Source organism: Hylobates moloch, unplaced genomic scaffold, assembly GCF_009828535.3.
Source record: "Hylobates moloch isolate HMO894 unplaced genomic scaffold, HMol_V3 SCAFFOLD_17, whole genome shotgun sequence".
Lineage (NCBI taxonomy): Eukaryota > Metazoa > Chordata > Mammalia > Primates > Hylobatidae > Hylobates > Hylobates moloch.
This window is the reverse complement of record NW_026652292.1, coordinates 58907321-58930071: the sequence shown is the minus strand read 5'-3', so window position 1 is coordinate 58930071 and position 22751 is coordinate 58907321. Positions and strand designations below refer to the sequence as shown.

The 22751-nt window shown below is 36.3% G+C and overlaps 1 protein-coding gene across 3 annotated transcripts in view; it reads left to right on the top strand.

Moving 5' to 3' along the window:
• Window positions 1-22751, top strand: part of STIM2 (stromal interaction molecule 2) — a 178786-nt gene that overhangs the window by 63275 nt on the left and 92760 nt on the right. For all 3 annotated transcript variants that reach the window (XM_058430140.1, XM_032135447.2, XM_032135446.2), the window contains exon 2: window positions 9579-9709. In XM_058430140.1, coding sequence (XP_058286123.1) covers window positions 9579-9709 — 131 coding nt within the window. The remainder of the gene's footprint in view (window positions 1-9578; window positions 9710-22751) is intronic.

The window sequence follows — 22751 nt, the reverse complement described above, 5'->3', positions numbered from 1 at the left end:
CGGTGGCTCACGCTTATAATTCCAGCGCTTTAGGAGGCCAAGGCAGGTGGATCACTTGTGGTCAGGAGTTCAAGACCAGCCTAGCCAAACATGGTGAAATCCCATCTCTACTAAAAAAAACACAAAAATTATCTGAGCGAGCGCCTGTAATTCCAGTTAGTTGGGAGGCTGTGGCAGGAGAATTGCCTGAACTCCGGAGGCGGAGGTTGCAGTGAGCTGAGATCATGCCACTGCACTCCAGCCTGGGTGATGGAGTGAGACTCTGTCTCAAAAAAACAAGAAAACAAAAAAACAAACAAAAAGCTAAACTAAAATAAAAAAATTAGATAGCTGTCAGTGAATATAGAGATAAATACAGCTGTATGAATACACCTACTTGTATATTTAGATACACTGAACTGAAGGAACATATTGGTTAACCATGAATATAAGTGTAGATACTTTTTGGATAGAAGAGTATGTTAGTAAATGAATTGTATATTAGTAAGACAGTTGTTGAGGTTGTTGAGGTGGAGGCATTACCTTCTGGTTCCTACCTTTAGAGAGGTTCTGAGATTAGTAGGAATTTAAGTTGCTTGGTGGTGGTGTGGTGGGGTACAGATGGGGACATATGTAAGAGTGAAATAATCAGAATATGATAACTTCTTAAATGTCTCTGGAAGGTGGGAAGGGACCTAAGGAATTGAGTTTGTATGATAGTCTATTTAAAACATTTGAGGTTGGGTGCAGTGGCTCACGCCTGTAATCCCAGCACTTTGAGAGGCTGAGGCAGGCGGATTACCTGAGGTCAGGAGTTCGAGACCAGCCTGGCCAACATGGTGAAACCCCGTCTCTACTAAAAATACAAAAATGAGCCAGGCGTGGTGGCGGGTGCCTGTAGTCCCAGCTACTCAGGAGGCTGAGGCAGGAGAATCGCTTGAACCCAGGAGGTGGAAGTTGCAATGAGCTGGGATCACACCATGGCACTCTAGCCTGGGCGACAGTGTGTCTCAATAAATAAATAAATAAATAAATCGCTTGTCTCAAATAAATAAATAGTGTGTCTCAATAAATAAATAAATAAATGAAGTGAAATGAAAACATGAAATAAAACATTGGAAAGGTATAGATGAAGTTAGCAATTATTTAGGGGAACTTTTAGCTAACAATCAGGGGAAACTACTTTGTTTTTGCTAGGGTCCAGGTAAATTAGCAGGTACTTTTTATGCAAAGTGAGTGATTACAGAGATTCAGAGTTCTAAGAGGCAGTCATCAGTCAGAAGGAGTTTTCACCAAAGGTCCTGTATTTTCTGTTTAGAGTAGTACTTAAGCCATCATCAGAGAACATCTGCAGTGGTTTCTCAGCCCTCTGTTGGTAAAGTCTGTCTCCTTTAATTGTTGAACTTTTCAAAAGTCTGAATAGATAATCAGAGATTATCTAGAGTCCTCTGCTTGCATTTTTATAGCATTCCTGGTATAGCATTTGGTATACCTAATCCAGTTACAACTTTCCCTTTCTCATTTGCTGTTCTAGCATGTAGTATATGCTCTCAATAAATATTAGTATTTTTTGAATGCCTATCATCATGTAATAGGTAACATGTATAAAAGGCTGAAACTCGTTTTTCTCTAAAAAATATGCAGCAGCTTTTATTATTTATGCATTACTCTTTTTGGAGAAGTAGCCATTAGTCCTGTTATGTGCTAGGTGTTTGTAGTATGCTAGATACTGGAAATATAAGAGAATACTAGGAATATGAAATAGACTTTGCCCTGGAGAGGGTATCAGAAGAGAAGGAAGACATTCTTCACTCTCCTTTTGAGTTTGAATCAGGTCTTTGGTATATTGAAAAATGACACCTGAAAATTTTCTCGAGAATTTACTCTGAAAATACTCACGTTGAATATTTGAAGTATTGAAGTATTTGATTTGGTAAATGCTTGAGCGATTAGTGGAAGTACTAAATACAAACAATACTTATTTAAAAAGTTCTCTCTGTGGTAGTAATTAAGAAAATCCTAATCATGAGATTCATTAAATAGTTGCCAGCGTGGTAAGCCAAGTTCTCGGCGCCATATGCTGTTAAACACTGTTAGTGGGCTGCAGTCCTTAGTTTGTGATTGCGTCACCTGGCTCCCCTTCTTAGTTGTTCTTTTCTGCATGAAATTTGCTGACTTAAATAATATTATAGGAGGGAACCTAGCTCTAAAGATTTCACTTACTTTTTTCAGCTTCATTTCTTTCTTAAGCTCTTAATTTCTTAAGTTTCTGAACTGTATTCCCCACATATATCAATTGACTAGGATGGCAAAGTATAGAATATGCTATATTTATTCCTCTAGTGAAGGCAAAGGGAATAGCATTTGATGCATTTTATAATTCTGTGTTTGGTGTGGCTCAGCTAGATAGATGAAAATGTACCTTTGTTTTACCTAGGATGACTTTTAGGCCTGAAATGCCAGTCATATTTGTCTGTTTTCTCTTAATATATTTAGTACTCACTTCAGTATGATCTTTTCTTTCTATCCCCACTATCATTTCTGTAGTTCATATTCTATTACTTCTTGCCTAGACTGTTGTGATAGGCATTCTTTGGTAGCAAACATATGCTGTAGATTAAAAATGAAACTGACACATTCACCTTTGACTGCTACTTCACCTATCTTGCTGGTGTTTCTTCTTTCCATTGGGGAGTACTGTTGGTATAGCAGAGGACAGTTCTTTGTTGTGTGGGACTTGTCAGGCTTGTGCATTGCAGTTAACTCAGTATTCTTGCCCTCCACAACACCCCCGCCATCGACCGCCAGTAGCAGCTGAGAGAGGGTGAGTGAGCAGGGAGGAGGCCTTACCACTCTCAGTTGAGAACTAGCCTGCTAGCTAGTCTGTGCTTATTGTGGGTTCCAGAGCTCATCTTATTTCCTGTTTGTGTTTATTCTTGTTTTCCCTTTTTCTATTCCCAATTACCAAAATCCAGTTGAACTTTCATAAGGTCACTGAAAATGCAATTGCTTACATGTAAAAGGCAAATTATGTTATTAGATTTGGTAACATACAATAATAATTTACATATAAGATTATAACAGTAGTAATTATATATAGTAATACAGTATTATACTATGTATAGTAACTATACATAGTAATATTGTATAGTAATCAATAAAACAGACTTTATTTTTGACTTCATGGAGTTTTCACTTTATTACGAGAGTATGAGAGCCTTAAGGACTGTCTTAAATATTTTAAAGTTCCCCTTGGTTATTTTTGCATGGTATGTTGCATATTTTGTTCAATAAGTATTTAAACAATACTATTTGACAGTGAATAGAATTTATACTTTAGGCCTGGGGAATACTGAATAGTTTTAAGCAGAAGAGTAATGTTATTAGATTTCTACCAACTACTTAGGTTTAAATTCAGTGTTAAAAGGTGAGTTTTGTTAATTTCTCCATCCTGCTTTTCTAATCAGCCAAATTATTACTTGAAAAGCTTTTTTCTTTCAAACATTTTGGAAATCCAATTAGGTAAGTAATTTAGTAAACATATATTTATATTGAAAGTCCAGTTAGATAAGTAATTTAGTAAACAAATATATTTTGAGCACTTACTGTGTGCCAGATACTGGTTTAGGCACTGGGCAAAGAGGAATGATCAAAACAATGCCTGTGATCTCATGGGTGCATTATGGTGGGAGAGTTAGTAAGCAAATGAATCAACTCATATACTGCCCTGTGATAAAGCGCTATGAAGAAAAATTAAACAAGTAGAAAGAGTGAAGGAGAAGGCTATCTTACATAGGGAAATAAGACAGCTTCTGAGGAGGATCATTTAAGTTGGAATGAAAGGAGTTAACCAACCATGGATATATTTGGAAGAAAGAGCTTTGCAGATGGAGGAAAATGCAAGTTAGGGCTTTCAGTGAATAATTTATTAATGTTTTTTTCTCCTTTATTGTCACTTTAGGACTTAATCTGTAGATCTCTCCATGATCTGGCCTTCGCTTATACTTTTTCTGTTAATTATCTAATTAAATGGGAATAATGCCTACTTTGTGGGCAAAGTGAAATGTGTAACACTTAATTTTTATATAAGTATATTCTATGCAATATAAATACAAGGATGCTCCATATTGATAGTTATTATCACCCTTTTGTTATATAATAATCATTAGCTTATGTTCTTGCCTATACCTGTCTTCCTAGAGAACACTTGCTCATCTTTCAAGAATCAGTGTAAATGTCACTTTCTCTTTGAAGCCTTTCTTGCTGTGCATGTAGACATGACTATTCCCTTAGTTTTGTCACCATCATTTATTTGTATATCTGTCATTGCATCTGCCATCTTTAACTTTATTTATTTGTTTTTGCCTTTTGTGTACCCAGCTTCTAACCTAGATTCTGGCATTTAGGTATTTGCTACATAAATGAATTGTATTTAGAAGCTAATTCATTTGGCTTCTAATATTTACATATACTTAAACCATTCAACAAATATGTCACTTACTGTGGTAGATACTGAGAATAAAAAATTAATACAATGCATGCTCTCAATCAAGTTTAGGGTAAAGTTATGATACAATATAATATACTTAATATAATGGTTTGTTCAAGGGGAGTGTGAATTGAAGTGGAGATAGATTATCTAAAGGAAAAGTAAGGCAGGAAGTATAGATATGTATTCTAGATTGTGAATATTATTCTGCAAGTGTCTGATGATCTCCTTCCACGGGGCACATTTATGTTTCTTGGTGCAGTCAGCTCCTCAGCCAGGTCCTGGCAATATCCGTGATAGCGGTACTTAATTCTCATGCTGGTGGCACTCACCCATTTATGTTCGTTATACTGACACTTGAGTGTGGATTTGGAGTTGTGAATACTTAGAATCCCAGTTGTCATTTTTAGGAGTATGATCTTAAGCAAGTTACTCGTGAGTCTTATTTCCTCATCTGAAAAATAGAGATATTATCTGCCCCATACAGGGTTGCAGGGAATAAATTATGAAGATAAAATAGTATTGGTTTCTAGAATGTAGTGGATAATATTTCTTCCTTTTTTATTTTTTATTTATATATATTTTTTGAGATAGAGTCTCACTCTATCACCCAGGGTGGAGTGCAGTGGCATGATCTTGACTGACTGCAACCTTCGCCTCCAAGTTCAAGCGATTCTCCTGCCTCAGTCTCCCAAGCAGCTGGGACTACAGGAGTGTGCCACTATGCTTGGCTAATTTTTATATTTTTCGTAGAGATGGGGTTTCGCCATGTTGTCCAGGCTGGTCACGAACTCCTGACATCAGGTGATCTGCCTGCCTCAGCTTCCCAAAGTGCTGAGATTACAGGCATTGAGCCACTGTGCCCAGCCTGTAGTAGATATTTCTTAGTGGGTGAAATAATTTTAATTCATTTTACTTTCTGTAGAACCATACTGAGCGTTTGGCTCTAATTACAGGAAAACAAGGTGGAATTTAATAATGGTGTTGATAGCTGACTTGGGTTAGGTCTCATTCTGTTGCAGCTGGTTCCTTTTCCCTCAGCGCAAAATGCTGCTGTTAATCTAGAGAAAAGAGTGCTTAGCATATAATACTCAAAAGCTATATCACACTGTGTTGCATTTAACACAAGGTGAGGGCAGAGGGGAGGACATTTGTCTTAGTTGTTGCCTTGTGTGCCCAGCACCAAGCACAGAGCCTGACATATTATAGGCACTCCATATCATGTTTAAATTAGCGAATGAATTCTGTTTAGATGAGGAAGATGTTCTAGTGTGGAGTACCTGATGTCCACTGGGGCATTTTGGGTAGCTAAAGAAAGTGTCTATAAAATATAAGCAAAGGAGAACAATATTGGTAGCAATTGCCTTTGAAACCATTATAATTATAGGCACAGACCTTTTTTAGCAGGTTGTATATTTTAAAATAAGTATAGGCCCGCTAATTTGAGTTAAAATGATCACATGTGCTGAATTAACCTAGAAGGTAAACAACTAAAAATGAAAAGAGACATTAGAACAGGTAATAGAGTTCAGAATTGGCAGCTATTCTAAATTAGATTTGTAAAAGCCTTGAGTCATACTTTAAAGGAAATACAATTTTATGTGAAGAAATGGATCACTGTTGCCATAACTTCAACTCGTTTTTCCTCTGCGGCTCAAACTTGGCAAAACACCAAACCCTAGAGCAGTCTCATCATCTACCGTTTCTGTTCCTTGGAGGCATGGTCTGTTGAGTGCTGCCAGGCTGACTGTCAGCTGTGTCTCTCAGTCTTGTCACCATCCTATTCCACTGTCACCAGAGGGATCTGGTGAATTGCCATCATCCCATTCCATTGTCACCAGAGATTTTAAATGAATCTGGTTGTGTTATTCCCCTCCTTGAAATCCATTAATACAGAGCTTTTAGAGATCTGGCCTTTTAGCAATCTCTACCTGATCTTCTCTTCTCTGTATGTTGGTATCGCTGTACTACAGACATATTAAACCACTTGCATTTTTCTGAATGTTTTGTGTTTTTTTTTTTAATGTCACTGAACGTCTGATGCTGCTTCTAGGCATGCTGTTCTCTTTTCTCAAGCTTATCAACTACATGATTTAAAATTCTTCAAGTTTACCTCTAGAAAATTTTTACCTAACATATATTGTAGGAGTCTACGTGTCTTCCTTCTCACAAAACTGTGAGCTTTTTTGGGTATGGATACTCTCTTATCTCTTTAATTCCTAATGCCTGTCACTGCCTTGCACAGGATAGAAGCCTAGAAGTTTGTAATTTAGTTAATATATGAAGTAACAGAATTTATCAGAGGCTTAAAATATGTTCAGCTAAAATGGGTACTATGTGAGAAGTGGAGAAACATGGTCCCTGCCCTGTTCATAATCTTAGTTGTATGGACAAAAATGACACATAAGGCAATTAAAGCTTAATCAAGTACAGCATTAAGTGAGGACTTAGGTAGAATGATTAGAAACTGAAGATATAATCGAAAATTTCAAATCCCTTGACATTTCATATCTGCTTTTCACTTTCTCCTTAAATGTTTACCACTACTAACATGCCTATACCTTTTACTTATTTATCTTGTTAGGTTCATAGTCCCCAGTAAAATATAAGTTTTATGAGGATTTTTGTCTGTTTTGTTCACCATGGTATTTCTGGTGCCTGACATGTGGTAGGTGCTCATTAGATAGTTGTTGAGTGGATTGAATGGAGTGCAGAGAAGGAAGTGATCACTAGGAAATAGTGTTTATGAAAGACTTCATGGAGAAGTATTAACATCTTGAAGTAGACTTGAGAGAGAGTATTTTATTAGATTAGCTAGTGTTTATGAAATATGCCTGTTTAAGTAAATAATTACCAATTTTATTTTCCTATGACTTTTTCAAGTCATGTTGCTCCTAATTTCTCTTAAAGCTTCCTATGGTTATATGGTCCTCACTGTTGACTCCTCTTAGAGACTTTCACAACAAAGCCTATTTAACCAGAGTGAGAGATGCTGGCCCTTTCCTTATACACCAGTTGCAATGAACACCTTCACTGTGTTTTTTAGCAGATTAAACTACGTGTAAAAAACAGGTCTGCTGGAGGCAATTACATGTTATATTCAGATCTTTACACTATATGTCGTTTTGGTACCTGAGCTCTTATCTTCTATTTTGCATCTTTTAAATAATTGCAAATAAATTCAAACTTATGGGCATATCAGGGTCTTGATTGTTCTGTGAATTCGGGATCATAATTGACCATTATGCCTCTAAGTTCCTGGGTTTTAGCAAATCTTGACTGGCGTTTCAAATATTTGTATGTACATGTATTTATATATCACACAGAACTTATAATTGCATTTCCTACTTTTATAGTTTCCTTTCTTTTCTGTTTACTCCCCTTCTAAGACTAAAGAAATTAAAATTAGATTTTGGGCTGGGCGCGGTGGCTCACGCCTGTAATCCCAGCACTTTGGGAGGCCGAGGCGGGTGGATCACGAGGTCAGGAGATCGAGATCATCCTGGCTAACACGGTGAAACCCCGTCTCTACTAAAAATACAAAAAATTAGCCGGGCGCAGTGGCGGGCGCCTGTAATCCCAGCTACTCGGGAGGCTGAGGCAGGAGAATGGCGTGAACCCGGGAGGCGGAGCTTGCAGTGAGCCGAGATCGCGCCACTGCACTCCAGCCTGGGAGACAGAGCAAAACTCCGTCTCAAAAAAAAATAAAAAAAAATAAAAAATAAAAAAAAAAATAAAAAATAAAAAATAAAATTAGATTTTGAATTAAAACTATTAAAAATGTTAAATCACCAAAATATTTTTTCAGCTGTAATTGGAACATGTTAGGTAATATCAGTTTGAATTTTTTTTAAATTAAATTATCTGTGGGCCTCAAATATTGGCTTCTCTTCTCCCAGCTTTTTTTCCCCTAAGCACAGAATTAGATATTCTTACGCCCTTATAGCTGCAGTAGATCTTAGTAAGTATCTCTACTTGCTTTATTTTAGGGATGAGGGAACTAAGACACAAGGACAAGTGATTTGTCCACAGTTAACTAATGACAGCTAATTGATAGTAGGGCCAGATGATAGACTAACTATCGATGAGGTAACTAAGCTGTGGCTAACCTCTGTCTTATGCTAACCACTTTCAACTTTAAGGCTATACTATTTCTGGAAATATATGTGGTTCTGACGGCATTTTAAAGGAATATTATTGTAGTGACTTGGTAGAAGAGAAGTAAGTTCTTATGATTTTGTCAGTCCACCAGTCAGCCAGACTGGTGTAAGTGAAGCTTCGGCAGAACTGTCCCATTTTGATACATAGGTTGTTTGCTGGTTATGTGCACAGGAAGTAATTTCCATCAGTCTGATTTTAAGCCATTGAAAAATGTTTCATGCTTTCTGACTTAGTTTTTGACAACCTGAATGTGAGGATTCACATATATTCCACAGGGAAAGGGTTGACCAGTAAATGTATATTAAAGATAACATGAAGAACAAGATTTTAAAAAATCTGGTTAGTCTTTTTCTTTTGTTTGTTGTTGTCGTAGTTGAACCTAAGAACTTATGTATTTTGAAAAAAGCTATATGGGTAGACTCTTGGATTATCTTAAATAGAAAAATGGAAACAAAAGGGTCATGTGACTATTTTACATTTTCTTTCCCTTTTTTTGGTGATATTTTCTAGGACTCATTTTGATTAAACTGGATTGTGCAAAAATAGCACTTTGTATTCTGTGATTTTTAGTGTTTTTTTTTTTTAGTGGAAGGAGATCATCTGTTTTTTTGGTAGGGGGAATGATTAGTAAATCATGATTAGTAAATATTCAGGTTGTATAAGAAGAAATGGTTAAAGATGTAGAGATTTTAGATAACCTAAAGTTAGTACTGGCATAACTCCTGGTTGTAGTTGCCTGATGTTAATTAAATTGGATTATTTATTTTTAGTCAGTTGTGTTCATATATTATACTTTTGATGTGAAGAATATTCTGCTAGACGTTTTAAAGTCTCTTAGTTTAACTTAGTCTGAAGTTTAATTCTGTTGGTTTTCTTTTAAATTATACTCTCTAACTATAGCCTTTGTTTTGGTATGGCAAGTTAGTAATTGCCCTTTGTTCTCTTTCAGATCCCTGCATGTCACTGAGTCCACCATGCTTTACAGAAGAAGACAGATTTAGTCTGGAAGCTCTTCAAACAATACATAAACAAATGGATGATGACAAAGATGGTGGAATTGAAGTAGAGGAAAGTGATGAAGTAGGTGGAAAAATGTTTTCCTTGCTATTGTCTCAGAACAGAATGACTGCATTTCTGTTTCTAGTCTTCAATTTTCTCTTTCCTCATGTGGCTCATTGCTTTCATCTTCAACATCTTTAGTTTTTCTTTTTACATGTTAATTTTACCCTCTATAAACATTTACATGGTTTTTCTGTTTTGCCCCCATTTGGATATAAGTCTTCCAGTTTTATAAAAATTTTCCATCTCATGTTCTTGTATTTCTCAAACATGTATCCTATTCTGACCGTATTTTATCTATTGTTGCTTTACAAACCACTCCAAATGTAGTGGTTTAAAATGACAACAGTTTATTATTTCTCCTGATTCTGTGGGATCACTGGCCCCAGCTGGGCAGTTTTTCTGTACCCTTAGATATGGACTGAGTTCACTATGGAAGTTGCATTCTCTTGGGAGCTCTGTTGGGGCTGGAGTATCTAAGACAGCCTCTTATTCTGTGTAATCTCTTTCTATGTTACCTCTCATCATTCAGGAGCCTAGCCCAAACTTTATTACAGCACGGCAGCTAGTGTTCCAAGAAGGCAAGTTCCCATGTGCAAGTGTTTATCATGCCTCTGCTTGCAAATGGTTGCTAATTTATTGGCCAAAGCAAGTCATTTGGCTAAGCTCAGAATCTGTGTGGAAGAAGATTCTACAAAGATATAGATAACCAGGAAATGTGATTCATTGGAGACCACCAGCATGGTAATTTACTGTACCTACTGTCTTTAGTTTTTAAGCATTCCCATTTACCCTACCGGTCTGGTTTCTGTCTTAGTTTCTCCCTAAAAGTTGTCTTCTTTGAGTGTTGTCTCATTCTAACCAAATCCCCTGGTCATTTTTCAGGCCTCTTCAGTCACTTTGTTGGATTTGTCACTGTTGAATTGCTTCTCTTTCAGATTATATAATAGTAAATTACATTATTTTCTACATTATTGTCTCATGTGATATAACAGTGACAGTGTCTAGTAACATTGTTATCTAACGGAGACATTCTCTGAAGATCAGTTCTTGGCTTGCTATACAAAACGTTTATTTGAGAATGCCCATCCGTTTTCAGATTGCCCCAATTCCTCTATCTCTAGGCAAGTCCAGATCCCTGACCTTTTGCTTTCTTCCTGATGTTTTTAGAGGGCTCTTACTGTTGCTTTAAACTTAGTATGTGTAAAATAAAATCCCGGTTTTGCTATTTTAAATCTCTCATTGTTCAGTTGCACCTCTGGACCTATTTCTTGATTCTTCTACTTCTGAAGTAGATGTTGGCAGACTTTTTCTGTAAAGGGCCAAGATATGGGTTGAAATGTGTTCTCTAAAAACATATGTTGAAGTCCTAAACCCCAGCACCTCAGAATGTGACCTTATTTAGAAATAGCGTCATTGCGGATGTAGTTAAGATAAAGTCATACTGGAGTTGGGTGGGCTCGTAGTTCAGTATGACTGGTGTTCTGCTAAGAGAGGAGAACACCCTGTGGAGTCACAGAACAGGAGAGAAGATGACTCTGTGACAGTGGAGGCAGAGATTAGTTTTATATAACTGCAAATCAAGGAATGCTAAGGATTGCTGCCGACACCAGAAGCTGAGAGAAAGGCGTGGAACAGATTCTCCCCTAGAGCCTTTGAGACAGCATGATTCTGTGGACACATTGATTTTGAACTTCTTTCTAGCCTTCAGATCTGTAAGAGAATAAATTTCTATTGTTGTAAGCCATCCAATTTATGGTACTTTATTATGGCAGTACTATAATGACTGGAAACGAATACAGGCCAGGTGGCAAATTATTTAGCTTTAGTGGGCCATTGTAGTTGCTGTTGTAACTATTCAACTCCGCCACTATAGTGTGAAGCAGCCGTAGGCAGTACGAGAACTAATGGGCATGGCTGTTTTCCAATAAAACTTTATTTGCAAAAACAAGCAGCCAGCCATATTTGGCCTGCATGCTGTAGTTTGCCAACCCCTGCTGTAAATTAAGCTCTTGTGTTCTTAAAATATGTTCCTTTTTCTTCCTTTCCCCACTACCTTTTATCTATTCTAGTTATTTGCTTGTTCTGTTCTAATCTAGGTATTTATTATCTTGTGTCTAGATTACTGTCTCTAAGTTTTTCCTTTCTAATCCATCATGATTATCATTTTGAGAGTGTGATAGCTAAGAGACTTAGTGATTTCTAATTGCTTATTAGGTCAGATATTAAATCTTCAGTCTTATGTTTAGTGTCTCTGCATCAGTTGATTTCAGCTATTTATTGTGATTAAAATCATTCGATTAGAGCTCAGTCAGTGCCAGTGATACTAAAATCATTACTTTCGGTTCAAAGTAGATCAATTTATATATTTATTTCTAGAACCACCGACTATATGATATTCTATCTTACATAGCTTCCAACTTAAAAAGTATTTGAACTATATATTCTGTTGGTCATAAGGAAGACTGAGTGAGGTAAAATTGATGGATTATTAAGAGTTTTACTGTTATTGGAAAACAACGTAAACTAGTTGTCATTTATTGTGAGCCATTTTATTATATTGAGTGGATGATTCATTCTCTCAACATCATTATCATTACTCCTTTTCTCTCTCTATATTATATTTTTATATTTATATTTTTATAAAATAGAGGTAATTTATAGAGGTAATTTATTCTCTAAGCCAAAGAGGTTTTTTAAAGTTATTATTGTACATTTTCTTAGTCATTTACAATATGACAGGATTAGCTTTGTCAAACAAATTCCGTGTCAACTCTGAGAGTATACAGTGTTAAGTAGATGAATACTCTGTGCAGTTTTAGGTTTTAACCCAAAAACTGAGCTTCTGCAGTTTCAATGACTTGCTAAAATGGCTCACAGAACTCAGGAAAACACTTTACTGGTTTATTTTAAAGTTTACAACTCAGGAACATCCAAATAGAAGAAATGCATAAGGCAAGGTATGGGGGCGGTGTGCTCAGAGCTTCCATGTCTTCTTCATTCCACCCTCCCAGCACCTTGATATGCCCACCAGCCTGGAAGCTCTTTGAATCCTGAACCTTGTAACAGAGTTTTTGTAGAGCTCAATTTTCCTGGAGGTCAGTGGGTGGGACTTAAAGTTACAAACCTCTAATTACTTGGTCTTTCTAGTAACCAGCTTTATCCCCAAGCTATTTAGGGCCCTATCCTAAATCACTTTGTTAGCATAAACTCAGGTTGGTGAATGGGGGCAATAGTGAATAACAAAAGACTCACCTATCAGGAAATTTCCACGGTTTTAGGATCTCTGTGCCTGGAACCTGGGACAAAGACCAAATATATTTCTCATTATATATATTATATATTAACATGTCATTAATATAAATAAAATATTATATAATATACATTATGTAATTATAAAATATATTAAATATATAATTATTATATATTAATATATAATATAAATATATATTAATATATTTCTTAGTCTAGTGCTGCTATAGCAGGGTACTATAGACTGGGTAATCTATAATGAACAGAAATTTATTGACTCACAGTTGTGGAAGTTGGGAAGTCTAACATCAAGGTGCTGGCAGGTTTGGTGATTCTGATTTCAGGATGGCTCCTTGAATGCTGCGTTGCCCAGAGGGAGGACTGTTTTCTCTTTATGGGATGGAAGTAGAAGGCCCAAGAGGCAAAAGGTGTCTAACTTTCCCTTTTATAAGGGCATTAATTCCTCTCCTGAGGGTTGAGCCCTTATGGCCCTATTACCTCCCAGAACCTCCCTATTTCCTCTTACTTCCTAACACTGCCACAATGGCAAATTTCAATATGAGTTTTGGAGGGGACAAACATTCAAATCATAGCACACCACAATTACAAAAATATTTAAATATGAAAAATAGCAGAAATCCACATTTCCTGAATCATTAAAAATACCTTCAAAGGAAAGAGCAGTTAAAAGTGTGCATGATATATACACAGAGAAGGTATCAAGGAAGCTTTTGCAGATATTTGACAGCCTATTTGTAATTGATTGCATTATAATTCTTAGAAGTACAAGTTATTTTAATCTTTTTTACCTCATCAGATACACTCTTTTAATTTTTAATTATTTTTACTTTTGTAGAGATGAGAGTCTTGCTGTGTGGCTCAGGCTGGTTTCAAAAGCCTGGTCTCAAGCAATCTTCTTGCCTTGGCTTCCCAAAGTGCTTGGATTACAGGCATGCGCCAGCCTTTATCAGATATTAAATGCACATGTGCAAAGTGTTATTACCGCTCTGCAAAACAAATTAAGCATACATGGCTGTGTAATTTATATTTCAGTAGAACTCTTATTGAGTCTTTTAAATTTCAATGGAATTTTAGGCATGTTGTAATAAAAGTTAGAACTAAATAAAACTTAGGTTTAAAAAGTAGAGCTTAGAATTCTTTGATATGAGAGGTGAATTTTAATATTTAAAAACAGAAGATGATATCTTTCTATGTTTCTCTTACTATTTAAATGCAAACACAACATGCCTTTATATTTTGCTGTTACCTAAAAGAATGTAGAAATCCACTGTCCAGTGTGGTAGCCACTAGCCATATTTGGCTATTGAGCATTCGAAGTTGAGGTGTGCTATAAAGTATAAAACACACTTGAAATTTTGAAGGCTTATATGAGAAGAATAATATTAAATGTCTAATTTGAAAATATTCATTACCTGTTGGAGATATTTTAGACATATTGGGTTACATGAAATATAATATTAAAATTTACTTCCTTTGTTTTTACTCAGTGTAACTTCTAGAAAACAATTATGTATGTAGCTCACATTTTATTTCTATTAGACAGCACTGATCTAGACTCTGTGTGATGTGTTTGTATGCTTTAAAGGATGAATTATTAATTCTGCACTTGTTCTATAGTCCTTCAGTTCAATATAGGTGCATTTTGATTTGTATTTCTTGTTAAAGTATCTTTTTAAAAGAAATAAACAATAATTCTTTTATGGACCTTTATTGGCCTTCACTAGGAAACTTTATAAGTTTAATAGGAAACCTTAGCCCAAATTTTAAAGTACTTAATTTCTTGTGATTTTAGCCCAAATTTTAAAGTACTCAATTTCTTGTGATTTTTGTTTTGTTTTGAAATGTTGCTTTTCTAAAAAAAATTCAGAAAAGTATTTAGCATTTGAAAATTCTGGTTAAAAACTTATTTTTTTTTCTCTTTAGTATCCTCTATTTTGTATTTTGGTCATATGAAAAATTCTTTATTTTTATAATTTATTTAATATTGAGCTAATTAATATCTGATGGCCTATTTTATACCAGATACTCAAATAGTTGCTTGGAGTAGATTAGGAACAAGATAGACAAAATCTGTGCCTTCAAGTGAACATTCAGGTAGGGCTTGTGGGAAGGAGACTAAACAAAATAAATAAGCAGGGGCAGGGGGATCATTATCAGTTAGAGATGATGGGGGCTGTAATGTTCTATAGGGTGGCAGGTAAAGTGAGGGTAACACTTAAAGCGTATCATGTGTACAGTACTTGGACAAGTAAGAGAATAAATATCTGATAACTTTCCAGGGCTATGTTAAAACTGAATTTGGAGTACTTGGGGTGTTTCAGATGAGGAATAGGATATAAAGCTTTTGCTGTCCAGGTCATCATCTTCTGGACCAACATAAAAAAGGTTAGATGTCAATGTGTGCAGAATCTGTGACCTGTTAAGATTGAATTGTTGATTGCATTCAAGGTTGCACGTTCTGTCAATTTTAGTGAAATTTTGGAAAGTGTAGGTATTTGATCAACAAATAATTTAAATAAGAGAAATTAATGGTTTTGTTGCCCTGAGCACAGCAGTGGAGTTCACATTGTTATTGCTGATTTTGTGACTGAAAAGTTTTATCATAGATGCTAGTGTGTATGAATTTTGTTTTCTGTTCTTACCTTTCCCTCTTTTTCTTTGAATGAACATTTTTTCATTCCTTTCCTTGTTCTAGTTTTTCTTTGTTTTTTTTTGTTTTTTTTTTTTTCATTTTACCACCTGGAATAGGTAGTTTTAGAGTTTTTTTCTTATCAGTTTGTCTGATATACATATATAAAACAAAGTCAACTTTAAGACCTACTTATCTGAAAAGTCCATTGTACCTAGTATTTCAGTATTCCTTATGTTACGTATGCTGCGTTCACAATACCTTTGCCATAATTTTTATACCTCTTGGAAAGCTTAGTTAACAACACAGATGTATCTGTGGAGAGTCATTTAAGAAAATAGGCAAAATTAGGATTAGACAAAAAAGAAGGCGATGCATTTTAAAATTGAGCAGTGTGTTTTGAATTATGTTGGGTATTGTGTCCAAAAGATTAAACACATCTATTTTTTGCTGAAGTTTTCTAAGGTTAACTTCTAACTTGTGTATTAGTTTATTGCTGTGTAACAAATGACCCCAAAACTTAGTGGCTTAAAGCAACACACATTTCTCATTTCATGGTTTCTGTGAGTCAGAAATCTTAGTGCAGCTTAGGTGGGTCTTCTGGCTCTGGGTCTTTCACAGGGCTGCAATTAAGATATCGGCTGGGGTTGTGTCATCTCAAGGCCTGATTAGGGGAAGATCCACTTAAAAACCTACTCATATAGCTGTTAGTCTCACAGGTCCTCAATGGCTATTGGAGATACCAGTTTTCTGCCATATAGGTATCTCTGTAGGCAGCTTATAACATGACAATGGGATTCCTTCAGCCCATTGTCTCACTCTCTCAGAGTGAGAGGGAGCTCTGAGAGAAAGAGAAGGGGCAGTAATGTGGACGTCATAATATTTCTGTGACTAATGCTGGAAGTGACGTCCCATCACTTTTGCTGTATTCTACTCATGAGAAGTGAGTTACTAGGTCCAGCCAACCGTCATGGAGAGACAAATACAAGGATGTGGGGATCATTGGGAGCCATTTCAGAGACTGCTTACCACAGTTTATTTTGATAATTTACTAACTAGAAATATTTGATGGGAGATTCTCAAGCCATAGAAATATAGAATATAAAAGCAGTAAAGTTATAAAATTTCCTTTAAAAGGCTTTGTTTTGGAAATGTCCCACAATAAAACCCATTGTGTTCATCTTTGTAATAGGATATGTGTAGAATTTTAAAGCCTGATTAAAAGTTGTCTATTGAGTAGAGCTTTGCAGTGAATGGTGACTCTAATTACATGCACAGATGTACCAGTGTAATTTGTTTGACTGAAGGATCACTTGACATTCTTCTGAAAGAACAAGCAGGGCAAAGGGAAGGGAAGGGCATAGGTGCTAGAGAAGTCTTGCTGTCTGTTAACTTATAACTACTGAAGTACTTTCCTGTATGCTGAAATTTTCATAATTTCATGATTTGTTTAGTTAATATAACTTGATACCATAAAAATAGAGACTTTAATTCTTTCTGGAAAATAATGGCAATCAGCACACAAAGTAGCCGAGAATGTTAATAAGTGTTTTATGGGAAAATGGATTATGTGGTCAAAATTGGGAAATGCTGCATTAGTTTTGTAGGACTTCTTAAACTTAAATTTATAGATTTATATACTAAAATAACATTTATTGAGCATTTACTGTTTGTTCCATAGTATAAGCACTTTTGTATGTACTATGGTATGGACTCCTTATAACAACCCTATTAGCTAAGAATCTACCCTTATTATCTTATATGCAGATGAGGAAACAGTTTGGTAGATTAGGCAATACGCCCATAGTTACCAGCTTGTAAATGATAGAGTTGGGGTTTTGAAGCCAGGCAGACTCCAGAACCCATGTTCTTGATTTCTAGTGTTTGTCGTTTCTCTGTGTTAACGTAGATTATTAATCTTCAAAAGGATGGTAAATCTTATGTCTGTTTGACAAGGAACTTTTGTAATACAAACTGTCTCTTAAGTTTGGCATAATGTAAGTGGTCAGTCAGTTTTTGTTTAATTGAATTTTTTTCCTGAAAATTGATAATTGCTACCAAAATAACACCACACAGATTTTTCAGTGACTTTAACATAACTCGTTAATACTGACACTAAACTTACTTTAGCATCTGATCAAAGATAAAGTCATTTTAGCAAATGATAAATAGAACATCGTTTGCTAAATTTGTTGCTTTTGTTTTGCATTTATTAAATTTTTCATGGTGGTATCTCTTGGCTATAAATGTCTAAATAGTACTTAATAAGCATCTAATAAATGTTTGTTTAATGAACAAACATTTGGGAAATCAAACTTTTGGAATGGCCTGGGCCTGTAAGTGACCATGGAGAGCCCATGGTGATCATGGGTTAGGAGCACTCTCTGGAGCTAAGCAGCAGCAGCAACTGCTTAGTACTTGTCAACAACAGAACAATAATTAAGAGCTGAAGAAACAAACTTGGGTTCAGCAATCTTTTATTGAGCACCTATTGTCTGCCAGACAGTGTGCTAGATGTTGGCTTTGCAAAGATAAACAAAGACCATTTCATGGAAAAAAACACTTGTCCTGAAAGAATTGAGAAGTAATAAAGAATCAATATGTACATAAGAGACTAGAAGTGAGAAAAGACATGAGAAAGCAGCAGATTAATGCTGATATGATCTGTGGATATCCAGAAAATAAGGCAACAGTGGAAAACATAAAAGAGCTCGTGGGAGAGTGAATCTGAGGTAAGAGGTCTCTGTACCCTGATATATTTAAGTACTTAATGCAGAGGGCACACAAGTCATAGGCCAGCACTTCTAGTCTGCAGAACTGCTATTGAGAGCTCAAAAAAAAAAAAAAAGTTAGTGTCTGGAATTCTTCATTTTTTCATATCTGTTCTTATGAAAACATTTTATCTTACTTAAAGGTAAATATTAAGGGGAAGTTGGAAAGTTAACAGAAAAGTTATATGTTGAAGAAAATTATGGATTTTTATGTATAGAAGTGAGTCTTCTGCTGAACAGATTTGCAAGTTGAGGAAAGGGTGAATGATACCTAGTAGATTTGATGCAAATGTGGAGAAACCTGTGGTTCAAATACAATCCTTCAAATGGCATTGTTGAATCAATTAGCATTTCTGATAGCAGCAAAAAAGAAAATGACTTTCTATAGGTCAAAAGTGGCTCTACTGTCATGTTTTTCCAAACTGTTTCTATATTATTATCCTCATATTTTTCCAGACTGTTTTTATCATATGCTTCGGGTTTTGCAGAGGGTGGTAGCACACACTTGTAATCTCAGCCAACTCAGGAGGCTAAGGTAGGAAGATCACTTGAGCTAAGGAGTTTGAGACTAGCCTGGGCAGTATAACGAGACCTCATCTCAAAAAAAAAAAAGAAAGAAAAAAAGGTTTTTGAGTATGTGCTTCCTGATATAATTTTAAAATAAATAGCTGTATATAAGTAGTGTGTATAGATACATATATATTACATATTATATATAAACACATTCAAACTATTGTACTAATGTTACATGTTTTTAAAATACCTGCAAAAATATGGCTGGGTGCATTGGCTCATGCCTGTAATCCCAGCAATTTGGGAGGCTGAGGGGAGAGGATCACTTGAAGTCAGGCGTTTGAGACCACCCTGGCCAACTTGGTGAAACCCCATCTCTACTAAAAATACAAAAATTAGCCGGGTGTGGTGGCACGTGCCTGTAATCCCAGCTACTTGGGAGGCTGAGGCAGAAAAATCGCTTGAACCCAGGAGGCGGAGTTTGCAGTGATCTGAGATTGCACCCCTGCACTCCGGCCTGAGCAACAGAGCGAGACTGTCTCAAAAAAAGAAAAAAAAAAATACCCACAAAAATATAAATTAATAAAATGAGATAAAATTAAATGTAAATGTAAATTCTAATATTTTCTCAAAATTTCAAGTGGATTAGATTATACATCCTTTTTGGGTGTGGGCAACCCAAATTTGGAGACCACTGTGCTAATGAATTGTAAAGCAATGTCATGTTATAAGTCACAGAGATTTCATTCCGTTTTCATAAGAACAGACAATTGTGAGAATTTCTCAAGAAAGCAAGTTCTAGAGACACTTGCTAATGTTAATATTTATTCTTCTCTAATTTTCATGGTTACTGTTTGCAGGTTTCTTCATCATATAGCACATTAGTTGCTGACCTTTTAATGATATCCACTGTGCAGTTTATGATTAAAATTAGTTCTGATACTTGTGATACCTGTAAGAAGTGGTAATATAAGAATAGAACAAGGCCAGGCACAGTGGCTCATGCCTGCAGTCCGAGCACTTTGGGAGGCCGAGGTGGGTGGATCTCCTGTGGTCGGGAGTTCGAGACCAGCCTGACCAACATGGAGAAACCCCGTCTCTACACAAAATACAAAATTAGATGGGCATGGTGGCACATGCCTGCAATTAGATGGGCATATTGGCGCATGCCTGCAATCCCAGCTACTCAGGAGGCTGAGGCAGGAGAATCGCTTGAACCTGGGAGGTGGAGGTTGTGGTGAGCCGAGATCACGCCATTGCACTACAGCCTGGGCAACAAGAGCGAAACTCCATCTCAAAAAATAAAAAAGAACAAAGTTCACTTATTTATACTAGTTTAGGAAAAAAAAGCAGAGAATGAGTAAGGCAGAAAATGTAGATATCATTTTGATAAGAGAAGACATGATTAAACTTTTTTAAAAAAATATCTTTTCCTATAAATTTACCACTATGACTTTATATTTTAGCTGCAAATTCTATTTTAAAGTTTAATTTATATCTGGAGTGTGGGTATCTATTGATCCGAAGAGACCCAGGAAGTAATGATTTTGGACGCCATTAATTAGGAATCTGGAAGAAAGATTCTTAAGTAGGTGGAAGTCATCTTATAGGGTATGTGTAAGGTATTTTGATATTCAGCAACTCACCAAAGTGTGCTGAGCATTACATACTTGTTTGTCATTTTGGTTACCTCTTCTTTGTTTACCTATACGTAACTATAGTTTAAATTATTCAAAGTGAGATAGGCACTCAAAAATCTTTTAGAAGCAAGATATCAAATAGAAAAAGGTTAGGGCCACCCTAATACTTCTCATTTAGCTTACAGAGTGAGAAAGGAGGGAAAATGGAGTTGGTGTAGTTCCAAGAAATTGCTCTAAGGAGTAAATAAATTGATGCTCCCTTGACAAGCAGTATTAACTTAACATCAAAACTTGTTAGAAATGCAAATTCTTGAGCCCCACCCCAACCCTACTGAATCAGCAGCTTGGGGATGGGATCTAGCAATCCATTTTAACAAGTCCTCTGGGAGATTCTGATGAAGTTTGAGAACCACTAGACCTTCAGGACTCTGATAGTAGCTGGAAGCTCTTTATCTTGACCTTTTATGAGTACACAGTGTAGTTACAAATCTTATTTTTTTATGATTACGTCTTTGAAAATATGGTTCATGACTTACTCTTTGTACCTCGATAAATCTTATAGTTATTTGCATTATACTTTTGCAGTTTTTTTTATAATCTCAGACACAGTATTTATAAATATAAATACTACTGTGATGCTCTTCCAAGATACCTTGTTTTCTGCTCCTGTATTTTGTGACTTTACTTTTGCCAAGTGCCTTCTTAAAAATTTCTTTGTATGTTTTACAGGAAGTCATTGACATTCAGTTACTATAAAGCAGGGTTGTATTTGTCTTTTTTATGTGGGGGAGGATCTTTTGCTTTTTAAAGTAAGATGGTTCTGTAACCTAGATGGTTAAGAATCATTGTGCAAGTTATTGAGACAGATCTTAAGAAAACACCTCATGATTTTATATTATACTTAGAATATTTCTTACTTAAATTGTGAAATTTCTACCTGGTCCCAGCATTTATTTAGTTTAGTACTTATGGCCTTATGTCCTGACAATTATAGTAACCTATTTACTGGAGTTTCTTCTCTGTCTCTTGGTTTTCCAGTTCATTTACCAACTGCTGTTGAGTTATTTTTTTGTTTATGACATTTGATAAGAGCTGATTCTCCCAGAGCGTTTCTAGTCATGTATCTACTTGTCCCTCAAAGCAACCACAATAGAAACCAAAGAACTTTCTCTTATCCTACTATTTCTTACCATCCAGACTATCTAATCTCTGTGCTTGAGTTCTGATTTATTATAGACGGTTCCCTCTTCTTGAGGCTGTCTTAGTCATAGGCCATTTGAGAAACACCATTGGTTGTATATAGTTCAGTTATATACAGATTAAATAGGATTTTGTGGTGAACTAGGAAGTTAAACACCATAACATAGTTCCTGTGGAAAGATAAGCTTCACATAGTGGATACATACTCTTAAATGCAATCTACTTATAAACTGAGAATAACTGACTGTAGTATGATATCTGTGTATGAAGAGCCAAGAACTTCTGAAATCATTTCATAGTATGGAGCATCGAAACATTCAACCCAGTGCCTTTTGCCTTTTTTGTTTGAGACAGCATCTTGCTCTGTCACCCAGGCTGGAGTGCAGTGGCATGAACATGACTCACCACAGCCTTCACCTCCTGGGCTCCAGGCATCCTCCCACCTCAGCCTTCCAAGTAGCTGGGACTACAGTCATGAGCTACCATGCCTGGCTAATTTTTTTTTTTTTTTTTTTTGAGACGGAGTCTCGCTCTCTCATCCAGGCTGGAGTGCAGTGGCGCGATCTCGGCTCACTGCAAGCTCCGCCACCCGGGTTCGCGCCATTCTCCTGCCTCAGCCTCTCCGAGTAGCTGGGACTACAGGCGCCCGCCACCACGCCCGGCTAATTTTTTGTATTTTTAGTAGAGATGGGATTTCACCGTGGTCTCGATCTCCTGACCTCGTGATCCGCCCGCCTCGGCCTCCCAAAGTGCTGGGATTACAAGCGTGAGCCACTGCGCCCGGCCTCCATGCCTGGCTAATTTTTATATTTTTTGTAGAGATGGGGTTCCAGCGTGTTGCCCAGGCTGGTCTGGAACTTCTGGGCTCAAGCGATCCACTTGCCTCAACCTCTCAAAGTGTTAGAATTACAGGCGTGAGCCACTGTGCCTGGTGCCTTTTGCCTTTTTCTGGGAGTTGCCACAACCCCTGCTTCAAGTAATGACTCTTTTAGCCCCTTTACCAAATTCTTTTTGCTTTCATTAGTCAGACCATATGG